This window comes from Pinus tabuliformis, chromosome 4_2 (genome assembly GCF_031772625.1).
Source record: "Pinus tabuliformis cultivar Carrire ecotype Pingquan chromosome 4_2, CPIR1, whole genome shotgun sequence".
Taxonomy (NCBI): Eukaryota; Viridiplantae; Streptophyta; class Pinopsida; order Pinales; family Pinaceae; genus Pinus; species Pinus tabuliformis.
In genome coordinates, this window is record NC_142304.1 from 957453845 (window position 1) to 957473491 (window position 19647).

A 19647-nucleotide genomic window follows, 5' to 3' on the forward strand; every position below is an offset into this window, starting at 1 on the left:
CCTGATAAATAGCCCACAGTTCTACTTCATTGTTGGTCATTACGCCTCCCCATTCTGCATACAACCATCTTGTCCGTCTCTCACTGTCTCTAAAGATGCCTCCAAAACCTGCTGGCCCTGGGATCCCTTTGGAAGCCCCATCAAAGTTCAATTTATTGAAATTTCGCCCAGGATACCTGAACTGTTCTAGACTCTGAGTCTGGGATCATTGCTGTTTTTATTTTCTAGGATACACCATGCCGAATTCCATATTTAGTTTTGCTAAGATTCTTCCTTCTTTGGGGTTCACTTTCCAATCTTCCTCTTCCCAGGCCTCTGCCAGAACGATCTCTCTAATTGAGTTTTGAATTCCTCTCCAAATCTTTTCTAGAGTATTGGCCTTGTCTAAGAAAATCCTTCGGTTTCTTTCCTTCCAAAGAAGCCATATAACAAATCCTATGGCTAGATTCCAAGTTCTCCTTACAACCTTGCATGAGAATTGTCCCTTACCCCATTGGAAGATGGTCTTTTTAATATCACTGGGATCTCTATTTGATTTTCCGAAGAGGCTTCTGATCTCTACCCATTGATGCTGAGCGAATGGACAAGAGTTCAGAATGTGTTCCTGGGTTTCGTTCCCCTGTTTGCAAAGGCTGCATCTCGGGGGTCCCAGGAAACCTCGTTTCTGTATCTTATCCCACGTCAGGATCCTTTCTTTTCCAACTAGCCAGGCAAATATAGCTACCTTTGGCCACCACTTACTATTCCAAATTATTTCTCTATCTAAGGTTTCTCCCTCTCTCTCCTGGTGGGTTGTTAAATAATAAGCTTCTTTGACTGTGAAGGCCCCTCTTGTGGATTTTCCCCATCTAAGAATATCCGGTCCTAGTCTGGCTTTGATTTTCCTTGACTCCAATTCTTTTATAAATATTCCTTTCTGCTCTTGATCTATATTTTCATCCCATTCTTCTGGTTTTCTCCATGTTCTCCATATCCCATCTGGCTCCCCTTCTTTCCAATATTCTCTTACGTATTTGAGCCCCTCCCTTGCTGCCTTTTGATGTATACTTTGTAGGGCTTGTATACTGACCATTTTGTCTCTCTGTTGCCATTCCTCCTCCCAAAATCTAGCTATACCTCCTCCTCTTATTTCCCAGAATGCATAATTGTTTATGATGTTTCTACTCTGGCTTGCCAATTCCCATATTGTAGATCCTTTTGGGGTTTCTTCTAGTCTGAGGATGCCTGTCGTTGTTGCGGGCATATTATATTTCTGTGTCCATATTCTCTTCCATAAGTCATTTCCTCCCCTCATCCACCTCCACCACAACTTCGCTCCTAGAACTTTATTCAGAATGTCTGGGTCTCTAAGTCCTAAACCCCCTTCTTCTTTTCTTTTTGTCAAGCTTTTCCATGAAATAGTGCCCATTTCCTCTGCTGTTTTGGCCCTCCCCATATGAATTTTCCAAAGATTTCCTTCATTTTAGTGCATACCCCTTTGGGAACAGCCATGATTGATAGAGGATAAATTGGTATAGATTGGAGAACTGATTTCAGTAATACCAATCTTCCTGCTATGTTCAGCGATCTAAAAGACCAACTTGCAAGTCTATTCTTGAGCTTTTCTATGACTTGCTGCCAGTTTGCTATTCTTGTAGGGTTTATATCTAGTTGATTCCCCAGGTATTTTGTTGGTAGTTCACCATGTCTGAATCCTAGCGTTCTGGTTAAATGAGCTTTGATCATTTCTAGAGTGTTGAAGATAAAGGTGCATGATTTCTCTTTGTTTATTTCCATACCTGAAGCCTCCATAAACAAGTCCAAGATCCTTTTTACACCCCTTACCTCCTTTATTGAAACTTCATAGAAGAGCATGATGTCGTCCACGAACTGCTGGTGGGTGATGGGCAAATTGTTTCCCCATAGCCTTAATCCTTTAATTTTTCTTTCCCTCAGTTCTTTTTTGAAATACCTACCCAGACCCTCCGCAGCCAATATAAATAAGAAAGGGGATAAAGGATCCCCCTGTCTTATTCCTCTAGTGGCATTGAAGGTTGATGTTGGCACCCCATTTAACATGATAGAGAAAATAGGAGTTGATATCATATTATAAACCCAATCTATCCATCTATTGTTGAATCCGAAGGCCGCAAGAATTGCCTTGAGGTATTTCCAGTTTAAGCGATCGTAAGCTTTTGACAAATCTAACTTTATCATCATCCCTCTCTGTTTTTTCTATTTTAGTGAATGGATCACTTCCTGGGTGACTACTAATCCATCAAGAATTTGTCTTCCCTCCACAAAGCCGGTTTGCTCCGGTGAGATAATGCTAGGGAGGATGGGTTTTAATCTTTTAGCCATCAGAGTAGCGATTATTTTGTATATTACATTGCAAAGGGCAATTGGTCGAAAACCCTGGGCAGTTTCAGAATTGGCATTTTTAGGAATCAAAGTAAGGAAAGTAGAATTGAGACCCGGCCATACCTTCTGTTTTATGCGAGATTCTTCTACCGCCTCCAGTATCTCTTGTCCAAGAAAATTCCAGCCTACTTGATAAAACTCCGCTGTATATCCATCCGGTCCTGGTGCTTTGTTTTTCTTCATACCCTTCACAATTTCCTCTACTTCCTCTAGAGTGGCTGCCCTCATCAATGCCATATTTTGTTCTTCTGTTATTATTCTAGGGATCTCTTTACAAATAAGATCTGTAGCTGCTTCTCTGTCCACTTGTGGTTCTGTCAATATGTCTTTATGGTATCCTACCAATACTTGCTCAATTCCTTCATATTCTATTATCCTTTCTCCTTCTTCGTTTTTGATGGAAAAGATCCTATTCCTTTGCCTATGCTGAATCATAGCTTGGTGAAAAAACTTGGTGTTTCTTTCTCCTTCGCGTAACCAGTTTATCCTGGATTTTTGCTTCCATAGGATCTCTTCCTGTTTCCTCCGCTCCTCAAGTTGGCTAATTATAATTCCTTCCTCTTTGCTTCTTTCCTCATTTCTGCCTTCTGTAATAATTTTTTGTTGTATCTCTTCCATTTCTTGCTCTAGCTTCTGTTTTCCCACCATTATGTTTCCAAACTCCTCCTTATTCCATTTTCTGATTTTCCCTTTGAGTTCTTTGAGTTTTAGCTGAAAAGTATGCATCTTGCCTTTTCCTTTTTGTGTACTTTGAGTCCACCATTCCTCTACCTTAGATAAAAACTGAGGATTCCTGAGCCAAAAGGCCTCAAACCTGAAGGGTCTTTTGAGGGGGTTTTTCTTAATATTTATTTCCAACCTGATCGGCCAATGATCTGAACCCATCACCGGCATTATTATGGCTTCAACAAATACATCCCTGTTCATTATTTGTTCTGATATAAGGAATCGATCTAATCTGGAAGCTATTTGGTTTCTTCCTCCTCTTCGGTTATTCCATGTGTGGATGTCGTTAATTGTTGGGATGTCTACCAGTCTTTGTTCTGTAATCATCTCACTGAACTCCTCCATGTTTTGATCTGGTCTATTTATACCGCCTCTCTTTTCTTCCATTGTTCTGATCATATTAAAGTCTCCCCCTACTATCCACGATATTCCTGGAAAGATCCTTCTTGTGGTTTGCATATCCTTAAGGAAATTTTTCCGCTCCCTTGGTATGTGCGGCCCATAGACTCCTATGATGAGAATCCATTCTGATGATCCTGTCATTCTGAATAAGCCTGTAAGGATTATGGGTAAGCTTATCCAATTTTCAAACAATACCTCCTCAGGGTTCCAGAGGATTGCAAGACCACCTGTCGTGCCAATCGCATCCTGACCCATCACCTCGTATTGTATTTTTTGTTTTTTATTATACCTTCTAATTGTTGGGAGATAATTTTTGTCTCCTCGATTATCATTATGCTAGGCTTATCTTTCTTTATCCTCTCCTTTAGATACCTCTGCTTTCCTTTACTGTTGAGTCCCCTAATGTTCCAACTTGTGACTATCATTTTATAAGTTTTTGGATGGTTGTTGAAATACCTGTAAAAGAGGTATAACCCTACCTGAGTTGACCAATACTTCTCCAACCGCTTGTATGGTTTCATTCAATGTCCATCTACCTCATTTCCTGCCTCCTTTTCCAGTACTATCCATTCCCAGAATTTGGGTTCCTTGCATTCCTGTTTGATCTATCTGATTTGCTAAAGTAATTCCTTTCTTTTCCTTGTATTTCTGGAATGTCTCTTTATACAATTGCTTTTGGGCTTCCGGGATAAACCTTTCATCAAGATTTTTCCAGTCCTGTAACAATCTTTTCATGATTCTTTCCTCCTCGTTTCCACTGTCCTTCTGTGTATCTGTCCCCATCTGGGTTTGTTCTACTGTCATCTCCATGCTCTCCTCTGCTCCTCCTTCTGCCCTACTATTCTGGTTTAGGTCTGGTTCCTTTGTATCTTTTATAATTTCCATGGGTTCCTCCGCATTTTCTTCTTTTCCGGACTCCTCTTCTTCCTCCTGTAAAGCCTGAAACTTGTTTTGGCATTCTACTGTTACTGGTTTTGTAGGTTGTTGCATCCTTGTCATTTCCTTCCCTGGTCTTTTTTTCCTATGGATTTCCTGGAAACCCGTTTCCCCTTCATCTGTCTCTTATGTCCTCCTTTGCTCTTCTTCTTGTTTCCTTGGTGTTTCCTCTTCTTTATTCAGTGGGCATTGTTTGAAGAGATGTCCGTATTCATGGCACCTTCTACATCTGAAGGGTATATGCTCGTATTCCATTAGTTTCTGCCATATTTCGTCATGGTACTCTAGCTCTATGTACTCCGGCAATGGTTCTGCTATATTCATATAGACACACATCCTTGCATAGGATGTATACTTCCTTCTTTTTGTTGACTCTGCTACTTTGACAAAAGTCCTGATTGTATTGTCTATGCCTTCCAGGATATCGAGGTCCCAGAACTCCATTGGTAAACCAAATAGTCTTACCCAGATGGTTGTTGCTAGCATCTTTTCGTGGTCTGGATTATATCGGTCCTCCCAATGCCTCATAAATAAACCAGCATTATTCATAAAATATGGTCCTCCTTCAAAGGTTCTTTCCTTGTCCTCTAGATTTGCAAATATCACTGTAAATAAACCCTTTGCCCCTAACTTTAGATCTATATGCCCTTTCAGCTTCCATCTTTGTTGTATCCACTTAGCTAGGTCCCTTTCCGACGGCCAAAAACCTACAAACTTGCATATCAAAGCATGGTCTCTCATATAACATCTGTAGTCTTCAAGTTTGTTGTTGGGTATTACATACCTTGGTTTTTTCTGAGCTCTGGGAAGACATCTACCCCCAAGTTTTGTTTGCCACCGATTCCCCAGTACTGGTGCATCTTTACTGTTCTCCTTTGGGTCTCTCTGCATCCCGCCCCCACTTGATTCTCCTGCTGCCATATTTTTGTAGGAGGGGATCTCTCCCCTCCCCGGTTCCCCTGCCATGGTGTCTTTCAGTCCTTTCTTAATTTATTAACCCTCCTCTTCTTGTTGTGTCTTCGCAGGTCCGTTTGCATGCAGAAGACTTTCCCTCCCACCCTTATCGTCGTCGTTGTTCCTCTTTCAGCCCTGTCTCCGTTAACCCTAGATTTTCAAAACCTTTGCTCGACCATCATCGCTCCTTCCTCTCCCAAAACTTTAATGAATCAAGTACCGACAAATTGGAAATTTAAGTTGCAGATGGTATTGCAAATTTGGAAGGAGTCCATGCTTGGTCAATTGTGATGGGAAATGAAACCAAATCAGCAGCACCAACAGCTCCAGTTCAACTTTTGGAGCGCAAAGAGACCATGTGCAAGTTACTATTGTGAATGTATGTAAAAGAAAATATTATTTCACATATGAGGTATTATGATACATCTCAGGAAACCTCAGAAACACTTAAAAATTTGTATGCAATTCCCAATACTAATAGAGTGTTATTTTTAAAGAAGAAGATTCTCTTAATAAAGATGGATGTAACTGAAAGCATTAGTAATTTTCTTTCTAGAATCAAAGAATTTTTTTATAAGCTTGGTGTTATTGGTGAAAATATTTCAAGCAGTGATATAGTGACAATTCAATTCATTGAGATGTTAGATGATTATCATATGTTTATCACTGGAATTTTAGCTCGGGAAAAAGTTCATACTTTTGATTAATTAATAGGTATTCTCTTGCAGAATGAAGAGAGAATGAAGAATATCAATGACATGTCTCAAAGTTTATATTTGGCTTTGGTGATAGAAGGGAAGCAACCACATAGAGGAAAATCATGGTACATGAACAAAGGAGGCAAGTGATATCCAAAACCACATCAAAGAACAACACCCCAAAGGAAAAATACCTATATGAAATGGAAGGATGTATGCTTCTATTGTGGTAAGCCTAGAAATTTTTCTAAAAATACCATAAAAAAAATTTGATGAGTCTAAGCATAGAGCTCATTCAAGCAACTTTGTTGATAAAGAAGCCTCAGTTAGTGATAACTTCAATAATATCAAATTATTCATTTCACAAGTTTCCTTATGAACATAAAATAATAATGATAATGTATTATTTATTGACTCTGATGCTTCAATTCATATGACATGGATAAAAGAATGGTTTGATACCTATCATGAAAATAATAATGGTAGTCACATCTATTTAGGAGATAATCAATCTCATGAAATCAAAGGTTACAGTGATGTATGTGTAACCTTACCAAATTTCCATGTAAGACAAATACAAAATGTGATGTATGTTCCTAGAATCAAGAAGAAACTAATCTCTATGACCACCATCATAGATTAGAATCTCAATGTTGAATTTCTTAAGTCACATTATGTTGTAAAAGATATGCAAGATAAGTACAACATAATAGCAAGAGGAGTGTGAATAGGAGGCTTATAAAATCTTGATGTGACAATCAAAAGTCATCATGCATTATCCAGATGGTTCCAGACACATGCCAAATTCTAGGAGGACTCGGGAAGGGTCAAAAATCAAAGGGTTTGGATTATGCTCGAACCAAGTTCATGATAAATATCCCATCATCGTGATCACGGTGGTGTGAACGGTTCATCACTCTGAGTCCAGATGACGAAGATAGAGGCAGTCAAAGTTTTGGTTTACTTTCGCTCACTGTGCAGGTTAATGGAGATACAATTTAGAATCTTTCTGGTGTAGCCAACTCCACCCATATTCTCGGCCAAATTTGAAATTTTTGTAATGGGCTTATGATTATTAAAAATTAGAAAAAAATATAAAGAAAGGAGCTGGTGGGCCACCACCCCCACCACCCCAAACCTCACCATATGTAAACCCTTCATATTAAAATGAGGAGGCTGGTGGGAGTTGAACCCGCAGCCAGCGGTTCCGCCGACCCCACCCACGTGGCGGCCCCATGTGGCATATGCCAAAACAAACCCAAACCATTAATGCGCCAACCCAAAATGTAATGCAAACAACCCTCATTAAAATGTAATGGCCCAATTCAATGCCAACCGATAAAGAAAGGTAACGGTCACATTTTTGATAACCATGCTCATTTTAAATAAAACAGAAAGAAACGGTGATATATTAAGATTGGTTCCGTGGGGATTCAAACTCGGAACTACCTCCCACAAGTATGCCAGATTTAGCCACTAGCCTAATGGATTCTCATTGATATCTTTGTCATAGAAACATATTAAAACCTTATGTTTTCATTTGATTTGGGGGAAGATAATGGACACGAAGACCAAGGAGAGAGTGCACACAGATCGAGAAATATTAATTAATTTATTTGCAGGTGGAAACTTCACTGAGTGAAATTTCCAAGAGGGTGAAGTTTTTGCAGTGTCCAAATTCGACAAATTTTATCAACCCTACACCTCTTGGCAACACAAACTCTATGGTGCAGTCAGTTCCCTGATCTGAGTAGCCAATTTACAGAGGACCTAGACGAGGGAATCTTTGAGGAATCTAGGGGGAATCTAAAATATTCCTTAAGCCCCAGATTTTCACTTTCTCAGAATTCAGAAATCTGACAGTCAATTTTTCACTATTCGACGCCACAAATCTGATGGTGTGTTTAGATTTTCTATTTGCTCATTTAATTTTTTGACCACTTTTCTAAGTGGAGTGCAGCTGTCAGCATTCATGTGCGAGCAGTCATTTCCATACAATTTGACGTCATGAGATCGATGGTTCGAACAACTTCAACAGCTTGACATCCTTTTCTTTAGATGGCCCCTAGATGTGAGGTATATTCAGTGTATTCATGTACTCTTTTGCTATTCATTGTGTTGAAAATATCCCTGTTTGATGTTTGATGTGGGATCTTGTTTCTTACTTGTTTTCATGACTCTTACTTGATGTGATGCAGAATCAGTTTTGTGATGTACTCGTTGTCATGATTTGTCATGTTTTGTTTCAGATCCCTTTGTTGTATGTTCATGGGATACTCATGTGTCACATGAATGTTTGCCTTGAGACCCCTTTTATGCCATGTTGGCGGGATACTCATTATCATTGTGCATGAGTTTATGTCATAGTAATAGGAGTCCTTTTTGACTGAGAGTTCCTATAGTGGAACATATCTTGGTGCCATTCCTGCATGAGGGCAATTTGCTTGTATGATAGCAATTTCACCTCTTATGTACATCATCACTATTGAAAACACTTAATGCAGTGGCCTACAACATCTTGACACTGAGGCCCGGAGGCGTAGTCCCTCCTGGATGAAGTCCGTTATCAACAACTTATGTTTTCATGTGTTGATGATTGACATGTTCCTTCTTCTTTATAGCATGCAGATGTATTCCTTTATGTTCTTTTAAAAAAATGCAATTTAATGCATCACGAAAATAAAAGGTCTTGGAAGGGTCCTTTGTCACACCCAGACCTGGATAAAGTGGTATCAGAGCAGTCTTTGCATGGATGTGAATGGCAAGCATGAACAATGGAACGTGTAGGGATAAAGGATGAAAAAGCGATGTACAAGACCATGGTCAAAATTTCCAAAAGAGTGGAAATATTGTATGAAACTCTACATAAAGAGATAGAGGAAAAGGAGTGGTTGCAGCTTCAGTTGCAAGCCACGGAGGAGGCCCTGGAAGAACTGAAGCAAAACAAGCAGAATATTCAAATAGAGAATGTTGAATTGAAAATGCGTCTACATGAAGAGAAAGAGGAAAAACAAAGTTTGCTACGATAGCTGCAAGCAAAGAATGAGGCCTTGGGAAAGTTGCAGTGTGACCCATGTGAGGTAAAAAGTAGTTATTTATGTTATTGTATGTTTCCTAATGATGATTTCATTGTTTTTTAAAATCATACCACAGGAATTCGCTCCAAACTGTTGATGAAAATGGGGTATGGAGGAAAAGGCTTAGGTATTAATGGCAAAGGCATTATCAACCCCATCAAAGTAGAAAAGTTACCCCATCAGACAGGACTTGGTTATGTCAGAAGGAAGTTAGGGAAAGTGCCGAGACAGTTAGCAAACCACCAACAAAAGATGATGAGAAGCCCTCATTATTTCTTTCCAAAACAATAGAGGAGGTAAAAGATGTTGATTTCCTTTCGGTTTCATATACACATAGTATGATTTCTATTGGAGATTTGGAGATCCCAATTATAGGGGCAAACATGAGGCTCCTTACCAGGATGAGGCATAAGGAGGAAAATGAACTTGGTGTTAATAACCAAGGCATAACTCCACCATTGGATGTTGTGCATAAACATCGATTTCCAGGCTTGGGATACACCGAAGGAGAATGATCGAAGGTGTCAGATCCTTCCAAGACATCGTCGAAATCGTTGAGGAAAGAGAACAATGGGAGCACATCCCCATCATCCCATGGTAGTGCCCATTGCAGGGAAAGAGCTGAGACAAGCTCTCATCACCACACATACACCAGAGACAACAAGGAAAGGTATAAGCACTCTCAACATTCGAATGTTCATTTCGATTACAATCATGTAGTTAATGGTGAACGTAAAACATGGAATCGAAAGACATGTACCTTTTGTGGATTACATAACCATACATTTTCTAAGTGTTGGAAAAGAATGGCAGCACAGAAAAGGATGAAGTGTGGAGGATCCTCTCAACAACAGGTAAAGAAACATGTTAAGCAGATTTGGAGGAGGAGGATGTATTGCAGTCATTGCAACAGAATGTCATTTGTTTCATTTTAAAATGTAAAGGTGATGATGTATTTTCCATCACTTGTTTAACAACAACGATGTCTGGTCTTATTATGTGTTGCATTTTACACTCTGAAAGTGATTTCGTGTTTCCATCACTTGTCAAAGAAAAAATAGTCTTTGGCCTTATCTTTGTAAATCATGTGTTGCAATGATGATGAGATTTCCATCAATTTTTGAAGCAATAATGATATGTTGGCCTTATTTTCATAGCTTGGGTATTGTCTCTGTAGTATACCTAGGGGGGATAATATGGGGTAAAGAGGGATGTACCCAAGGGAATAATGTAATAATGGGATGGGCCATAGTAATAAATAAGGTGGTTAACACGTATCATGTAAGGGACCACAAGTAGTTAGCAATAACGTAATAAGCCCATGGTATTAGATAGATGGTATTGAGGGAACCATGGTAATGGCCCTTGGTATTGTATGTATGAGGCCTATATAGAGGCTAGAGTCTCCCCATTGGGAGATGTCAAGGATTATTGTATGAACAATCATATGGCTTATGGAGTGTTCTCCTTCCTTAAGGAGTGAATGTATGGTGTTGCCCTACCTTAAGGGTTTCATCAAGAAAGAAGAATTTCTATCTATATTCAGATCTTGTTATTTTTGGTGATTATTTATTGGTTTTATTTCTATTATCATATATTTTCAGATCAGATCTATAACAAGTGGTATCAGAGCACTTTCTTGGGCAAGGTGGAGAATATTATTTTTGTTATTTTTGCAGGATTCTTTTGGGTGGCGAGTTTACAGATCATATCTGTATGTTTTGGTGCAAAATTTGCAAAATATAATTGTAAATCTGGATTGTTTATGAAAAAATACCCAAGTTCCAAAAAAAAAATTGGCCGAATCGAAGTCTAGATGAAGGAGATATCGGTGATTTAAAAATTAGTGGTGTTGCAGAGATTTTTCAGGGCGGCGAGTTTGCATATAAGATATGTATGATTTGGGGAAAAATCTTCAAAATCTAATTGCATATCTAGATTTTTTGTTAAAAAATTCTCAAGTTCAAAAAAAAAAATCGGCCAAATCAAAGTTTGGATGAGGGAGATATTACTGATTTAAAAATCAGCTGGGTTGCAAACATTTTTTAGGGCAGCGAGTTTGCGAAGCAGATCTGTATGTTCTGGTCCAAAATCTGCAGAATCTAATTCCAGATATGGATTATTTGTGAAAAAATACCCAAGTTCAAAAAACAAATCAGTCGAATCAGGGTCCGAATGAGGGAGATATAACTGATTTAAAATCAACACTTTTTTCTGAAATTTTTTGGGACGTCGGGACAATTGCAGTGTGAATCGGAAATTCCAGTGCCTAGATCATGATTTCTATCACATGGGAAGATGCAGAATGGCTATTCCATTTTCAAAAACAATTCATGATAAATATTTTGAGCAATATTGACTAAACTGCGACCATTTTAAATTATTTCCAAGTAAGTGATTTTTTTTGTGCCGTCTAGCAAGATTTTTTTTACAGGAAAAGATGATAGCCGTACTATTGAAGAATTCATAAAGAGACAAAAGTTCACATATGGGAAACCTTGGAAGGTTTTATTACCACTTGGTTTCCAAGATGAGGCTGCCAGATGGTGGTACTCACTTGACAACAAGCAGTTGACCAAACTTTCGGATGAAGAATTTGAAAAACTCATTTTGGACAAATGGTCTCATGCTAGAAAACAAGATAATGAGAAACACATGGGGTTATTTCCTACTAGTATCTCCTTATTGCAGGTTCATGGATTTCTTCAGAAGGAGAAGATCATTGTGTCTATAAATCCTAGTTGCAAGCAGAATCTTATAAATGTCAATTTGGAAAAAAAATTGCAAGTCTGAGCAAAACAAATGGAGCACACACAGGTTAATAATGAGGACGTGAAAGTTTATAAAGATTTGAAGATTTATATGGATAATAATGTGTTGCATGATGATTTTTATACTTCATATATGGATAACATGGATGTTGTTTTGGGATATCCTTGGATGGAATCCATGGGTACAATCAATATTAATGTGCAGAAAAAATTCTTGAAGCTTTGGTATAAAAATAAGAAAATTACATTACATGGTATTTCCATCAATAAACAGGTAGAGTCCATGGAGGCTGAGGCAGAAGATGTTCCAGGAACTGACAGATGATGAGTCATTGATGGTCAGCAGCCAAACACAAACATCAAACCAGGTACCAGAAAAATAGATAGAGGTTGAAGCAGAAAATGTTACATTAGATGAGGACTCAGTGGTTGAAGTAATATTGGAAGATAAGACACAACAACAGGCACCACAATAGGTACCAGATACCCATCATGCTCCATTAGGTGGTGAATTAAAGAAATCTACATCGGTGGTTAACACTTCAGCATATCACCACCCACATCACCCAGTAAGAAAACAACCAACAAGATGGAAACGAATTAACCACAAGGACAACAAACCCCGCATGATAGATAGAGAGGAGCGATGATCCACCTACTACAGATCAACACAGAAGAGCTGCCAAGGTCAACTTCCATCTCAATCAAGCGAGGCACCAGTTGGATCGAGGATTCACCTTTCTCATGGATGGCTAGATGCAAGTAAATGGTGCCAGTGGACTACTCTTTGAGTAGATCTTATTATTTGTGTTCTTCGTATGCTTCGGGGATGAAACATGTTAAGGGAGGTGGAATGTAGTATACCTAGGGGGGATAATATGGGGTAACAAGGGAGGTACCCAAGGGAATAATGTAATAATGGGATGGGCCATAGTAATAAATAAGGTGGTTAACCTGTATCATATAAGGGACCACAAGTAGTTAGTAATAGTGTAATAAACCCATGGTATTAGATAGATGGTATTGAGAGAACCGTGGTAATGACCCACGGTATTGTATGTATGAGGCCTATATACTGGCTAGAGAGTCCCCATTGAGAGATGTAAAGGAATATTGTATGAACAAGCATATGCCTTGTGGAGTGTTCTCCTTCCTTAAGGAGTGAATGTATGGTGTTGCCCTACCGTAAGGGTTTTTATCGATAAAGAAGCATTTCATATTATTTCTGGGTTTATTTCTATTATCTTATATTTTTTGATCAAATCTGTAAGAAACAATGATATGTTGGCCTTATTTCATAGTTGGGGTATTGTCTCCATTTCGATGTAAATTTGACCATTGAGTATGTGGTATAAACTAATGGCAAGTGTGGGATGCTTGAGTCATTAGTTGGTCATGTAAGTCAAACATGTGTTGGCACATCGCTTAAGGCTCATAAGAACAAAGGTGAAGGAGATGGAAGCGAGGCCTTTTGGGACACTTGTGATGCAGACAAGGTACGAAAACTTTGCAGGTTATTTTTCTTGCTTTTGGAGGACCAAAATCTTCTCACTGGGGACGATTGATCCAGGTGGCACCAGACACATGCAAAAGTCTAAGAGGACTCGGGAATGGTCAAAAATCAAAGTTTTTGGATTATGCTTGAACCAAGTTAATGTTAAAGATCTTGTGGTCATGATCACGGTGGTGCAAACGGTTCGTCAATTCAAGTCCGGATGAGGAAGATAGAGGCAGTCAAAGTTTTGGTTGACTTTTGTTGATTGGGCAGGTTAATGGAGACACAATTTAGAATTTTTCTAGCAGATGGAAGCTGGCCAACTCCAGTGAGATTCCAAGCGAATTTGTAGCCTATTTAATTTGACTCCTTTGGTCAAATTTTGAAATTTTCGAAAAGGGATTATGATTATTAAAAATTAAAAAAATATATGAAAAAAGGAGGTGGTGGGCCACCACCCCCACCACCCCACACCTCACCATATGTAAACCCTTCATATTAAAATGAGGAGGATGGCGGGAGTTGAAACCATGGGCGGTGGTTCCACTAGCCCCACCCACATGGATGCCCCACGTGGCATATGCCAAAACGAACCCAAACCATTAATGCACCAACCCAAAATGTAATGCAAACAACCCTGATTAAAATGTAACGGCCCCATTCAACAGCCAACCCACAAAGAAATGTAATGGTTATAGTTTTGACAACCGCGCCCATTTTAAATATAAAAAAAAATGGTGATATGTTAAAATTTGTTCCACAGGGATTCGAACTCGGAACCACCTCCTACAAGTATGCCAAACTTAGCCATTGGCCCAACAGATTCTCATTGATATTTCTACCAATGAAACATACTAAAACCTTATGTTTTCATTTGATGTGGGGGAGGAGAATGGGCACAGAGACCAAGGAGAGAGTGCATGTGGATCAAGAAATATTAATTAATTTATTTGTAGGTGGAACCATGAGTGTGCAAAATTTCCAAGAGGGTGAAATTTTTGCACTGTCCAAATTAGACAAATTTAAATTCCTTAAGCCCCATATTTTCACTTTCTCATAATTCAAAAATTTGACAGTCAATTTTACACTATTTGATACCATAAATATGATGGTCTGTTCATATTTTCCATTTTCTCATTTCATTTTTCATCCACCTTTCTAAATGGAGTGTAGGTGCTAGCATTCATGTGTGAGCAGTCATTTCCATGCGATTCGATGTCATGAGATGGATGGTTTGAACAAGTTCAGTAGCTTGACATCATTTTCTTCTCATGGCCCCTGGATGTGAGTTATATGCAATGTATTCATGTACTTCTTTTGCTATGCATTGTGTTGCACAGATCCCTATTTGATGTTTGATGCGGGATCTTGTTTCTTACTTGTTTTCATGATTCCTGATTGATGTGATGCAAAATAAACTGTGTGATGTACTTGTTTTCATGATTCATCATGTTTTTTTTAGATCTCTTTGTTGTATGGTGATGGGATACTCATGTGTCACCATGCATTCTTGAATTGAGACCCCTTTTATGCCATGTTGGCGGGACGTTCATTATCATCATGCAAGAGTTTATGTCATACTGATAGGAGTCCTTTTTGACTGAGAGTTCCTGTAGTGGAACATCTCTTGGTGCCACTCCTGCTGAGTCATTTTCCTTATATGATAGTGACATCACCTCTTATGTACATAAACACTATTGAAAGAACTTAATGTGATGATCTACACCATCTTGACACCAGGGCCCGAAGACGTAGTCCCTCCTGGACGAACTCTGTTATCAATGGCTTATGTTTTCATGTGTTGATGATTGACATGTTCCTTCTTATTTACAACATGCAGATGTATTCATTTATGTTATTTTAAAAAATGCAATTTAACACATCACCAAAGTAAAAGGTCTTGGAAGGGTCCTTTGTCACACCCCAACCTGGATCAATGCATTGGCATTCACTACCCTAAAAACAAAATCTCTTTGGCAGCAAAGGTATGGCCATATTAACTATCATGAATTGTTGCTACTACAAAAACAAAGAATGGTATGCAGACTTCCATTGTTAAAGAATGCATATTTGGCATGTGAAGGGTGTGCTTTAGGGAAGATGCATAGGGAAGAGTTCCCTACTCATATAAATAGAAGCAAAATAGATATTCTTGAACTTGTGCATACATATGTGTGTGGGCCTATGTAGACTAGATCATTAGGAGGAGCATATTATTTCTTAATATTTGTTGATGATTGCACAAAATATACTTGGGTTTATTTCATGAGAAATAAGAGTGATGTATTTGAATATTTCAAATATTTTAAAAACTTGGTTGAGAAGAAAATAGGAAAATACATCAAGATCCTTTGATTTGATCAAGGGGGAGAGTATACATTAGGATAATTTGTCAAATATTACAAAGCCCATGGAATTGTACAATAGTACATAGTGCCACATACTCCACAACAGAATGGAGTAGCCAAAAGGAAGAACAAAACCTTAGTAGAATGTGCAAGGAGCATGATGAAAGGTAAAAATATTACCAATGCTTTTTGGGCAGAAGCTATTAGTACTGTTGTTTATTTAAAAAATAGAAGTCCCACAAAAAGTCTAAATAATAAGACTCCATTTGAAGCTCTTTATGGTTATAAACCAGTAGTAAGTCATCTAAAAATATTTGGAAGAAAAGAGTTTGCTCATGTTCGAAAAGAAGAAAGGAGAAAACTTGATGCCAATGATAACAAGTGTATTTTCATCAGTTATTTTTCTGATCATAAAGCATACAAGATGTTTGATGCTTATACTAATTTTTTTTTTCCAAGAAGAGATGCTTTGTTTCATGAACATGCATATGAAGGTGATAGTTAGGACAATCATGATACACGGCATACTCCTCATTATTGTGATGATGTTACAGAAAATGTTGATGACAAACAGGAGCAAAAACAAGAGGAAGAATCTAGTGATATGCACATCTCAAGTAATGAGAGCACACCTAGAGGAGGAAAAGAATCACCACAAAGCAGAAGAAAGGATGAAAGCAATGAACAACCAAGAAGGTCCTCACACCAAATTCAACCACCAGTAAGGTATAAAGACTATGCCTTGATGACTAAAGTAATGAATGTACTAGAGCCTTTGAACTTTAAAGAAGCTAATGAACATGAAAAATGGAGAAATGAAATGAAGGAAGAATATGATTCTATTATAAAAAATGATACATGAAAAATAACAAAATTACCCAAAGACAAAGTTCCCATAGGATCAAAATGGTTTTTCAAAACTAAATTTAATGTTGGTGGGACTGTTGATAAATATAAAGATAGATTTGTAGCAAAGGGTTATTCACAAATAGAAGGGATAGATTATGAGGAAACTTTGCAGCTATAGCAAAAATGAACACCGTTAAAATAATTATTACATTGTAAATTAAGCACAACTGGAAGCTAAATTAGTTATATTTCAAAATAACATTTCTGAATGAAGAATTGAAAGAAGTCTATGTTGTTCATCCAAAAGGTTTTTTACAACATGGAGAAGAGCATCTTGTTTCAAGGTTAAAGAAAGCATTATATTGACTCAAATAGGCACCTATGTTCTTGATATATGAAGATTGATAAATTGTTCCCTCAATAGGGTTTTATTCAAAGTAAAGGAGATCCAAATCTATATATCAATAGGGTTGAAAAGGGACATATTGTATTGATTTTTTTAGGTGATATCAAGGTGATTGAAAAGATAAAAAGTAGGGAATTTGAAACAAAGGACCTTGAAGAGTTGAATTATTGTTTAGGCCTTGAAGTTTGGAGAGATAATAATAGAACCTTTGTCACACAAAGAAAATACATGCATGAATTAATGGAGAGATTCAATATGAATGGATGTAAATCAATATCTACACCACTGGAACAAAATGTTAAAATCAGTAGTGATGATAAAAGAAAAGAAGTGGATGACACATTATATAGAAAATTGATGGGAATTTTGAATTACTTAACTACAATGAAACCACATTTTGCATTATTAGCATACTTAGTCAATTCATGGAAAAGGCACATGAAAATAAGTGGAAAGGAGAAAAGAGAGTTCTTCGATATTTGAGGGAGAGTAAATTTTTTTGTATTGAATATATTAATGATTTGAATGTTGAGTTAACAAGTTATTCAAATTCTAATGGGGCAGGAGATCTCAATGAAGAAGTCCACCTCTGGTTAGGCATTCAGTATTCGATCCAATATTGTGTCATGGATCAACAAGAAACAACCAATTGTTTCTTTGTCTTCCACTAAAGAAGAGTATAAGGCCCTATGAAATGCAACCTCTGAAGTAATTTGGACAAGGATACTTGTTGAAGACATGGGAGAAAAATAGGGAGGACCAACAGTTATCATGTGTGACAATCAAATTTGTATCAAATTGGCAAACAACCTAGTCTACCGTACAAGATCAAAGCACATTGAGATACAACATCATTTTGTACGAGAAAAGATACAATCAAAGGAAATTAATTTGATCTATTGTAATACAAATGATAATGTGGCAGATATCTTTACTAAGCCTTTAGGAAAATACAAGTTCTTACTATGTAGAAACAAGTTAGGTGTGATAAATAATTCATTTCTTCATTAAAGGGAAAATTAGACTTAATGGAGAAATGAAATTTTTTACATTCTATATAACTCATGAGAATGTTTAAAATTGGTTAAAACTGCACACTTGAATGTTCTAGAGTATAATAAACTCATTGTGTTTAGTATAAATCACCTGCGGTTAAGTAAATAAGTCAATTACAATTGAGTACATGTTATTTTCCTTTGTAAGAAACTTGGTCATGTATTGTGTAATCAATTTTGAGCATTGCCCCGAATTAATAAAATCTTGTATGTGTTCTATCATCTTTCTGTTTTAACTATTTATTTCAACATTTGATCAGCAAACTATCGACTATCGTTTACGGAGACTCAGTAGGGTAGGGATCCACAGAAAAGTGCAGGGGAAAACATCAGTGTAAAACGTCATTTTGTCACTGGTAGTGTTTAATATACTAGGATTTTGGATGACGTACATACACAGAATATATAATACGGCTATAAAAACAGTATGAGTAAACACGGAACCATGAATCGTTCATATTCATCGGTACGTTCAAATAGAAGGAATATTTAAAAAAAATCTTCTACACGTAATGGAAAAAAAAATGTGTCAAATTACTTTCAATTAATTACAAAAAGAATAGGCATGGATTTGCATTTCTTATTTCAAAACAAATGAAACAAAAATAAAGCAATATTTACATCATCATAATGGGCGACTGAGAATATGAGACTACATGGATGCAATATTATATATGGGCATAATGGGGATACATGATAAAAATGTTACATTAGACAAACCATAGACAATGATAATTAGGATGATCATTTATTTCAAAAGAATACAAGTTAGGTATTGTAAAGAATATATTTCTCCATTAAGGGGGAATGTTAAAGTTCATGACAGAAATGCTAGAAAATTATATATTACAGAGCAATGGAACACATAAAATATTGCAGAAATATAAACATAGAAAACACATAAAACAAGAGAGACATGGATATACGTGGCTCATCCAGTTTCGGCTACATCCACGGAGAAACAGCCAGTCCTTCTTTATTATATTATCCAACAAACTGAAGAGATACAACCTACAGAAGATCCGTTGTAACACCCTTTTCACTCTCAATCTCCTCTCTCTTCCTCACTCAGAATACAGATATGCATAGACGCAATATGATTCCCTCATATATAGTGAGGGGTTGCCTTCTAGGACAAAAAACCCTAAATTAAACATAAATTCTACCGTTAGATCATCCACCTAATGAACGGCCCAGATTGACCAGAAATTACTAGACTTTTACAAGGCAAATTTACATCTATTTTTAGCTTCGGGGGCGCTGCCCCTGAACCCCTGCTGAGGAACCGCTGGCCCCCAGACCCCCACGAGGAGGGGTGTACAGTCTTCCTGCAGTATACATCAGACTGAGACATTTGAATACAGAAGATAATTAGGCTCCACACCCAACAAGAAATGTATTGTTACAATGCATTCTTCTAGATTACTATAAAATATTAATAGGGGGAATGTGAAATAGAGTAATATCAAGGACTACATATGCTGGGATAAAGTATGATATGTTGATGGACCATGTAGGGGAAAAATATTT

The 19647-nt window shown here is 37.5% G+C and overlaps 1 protein-coding gene across 1 annotated transcript; it reads right to left on the reverse strand.

The window, feature by feature from the left end:
* Positions 1–4590: 4590 nt before the first annotated feature.
* On the reverse strand, positions 4591–5430 carry LOC149172824 (uncharacterized). Its single transcript, XM_089426479.1, has one exon. It carries the CDS (start codon positions 5428–5430, stop codon positions 4591–4593), a length of 840 nt encoding a protein of 279 aa, XP_089282605.1.
* Between the last annotated feature and the right edge of the window lie 14217 nt (positions 5431–19647).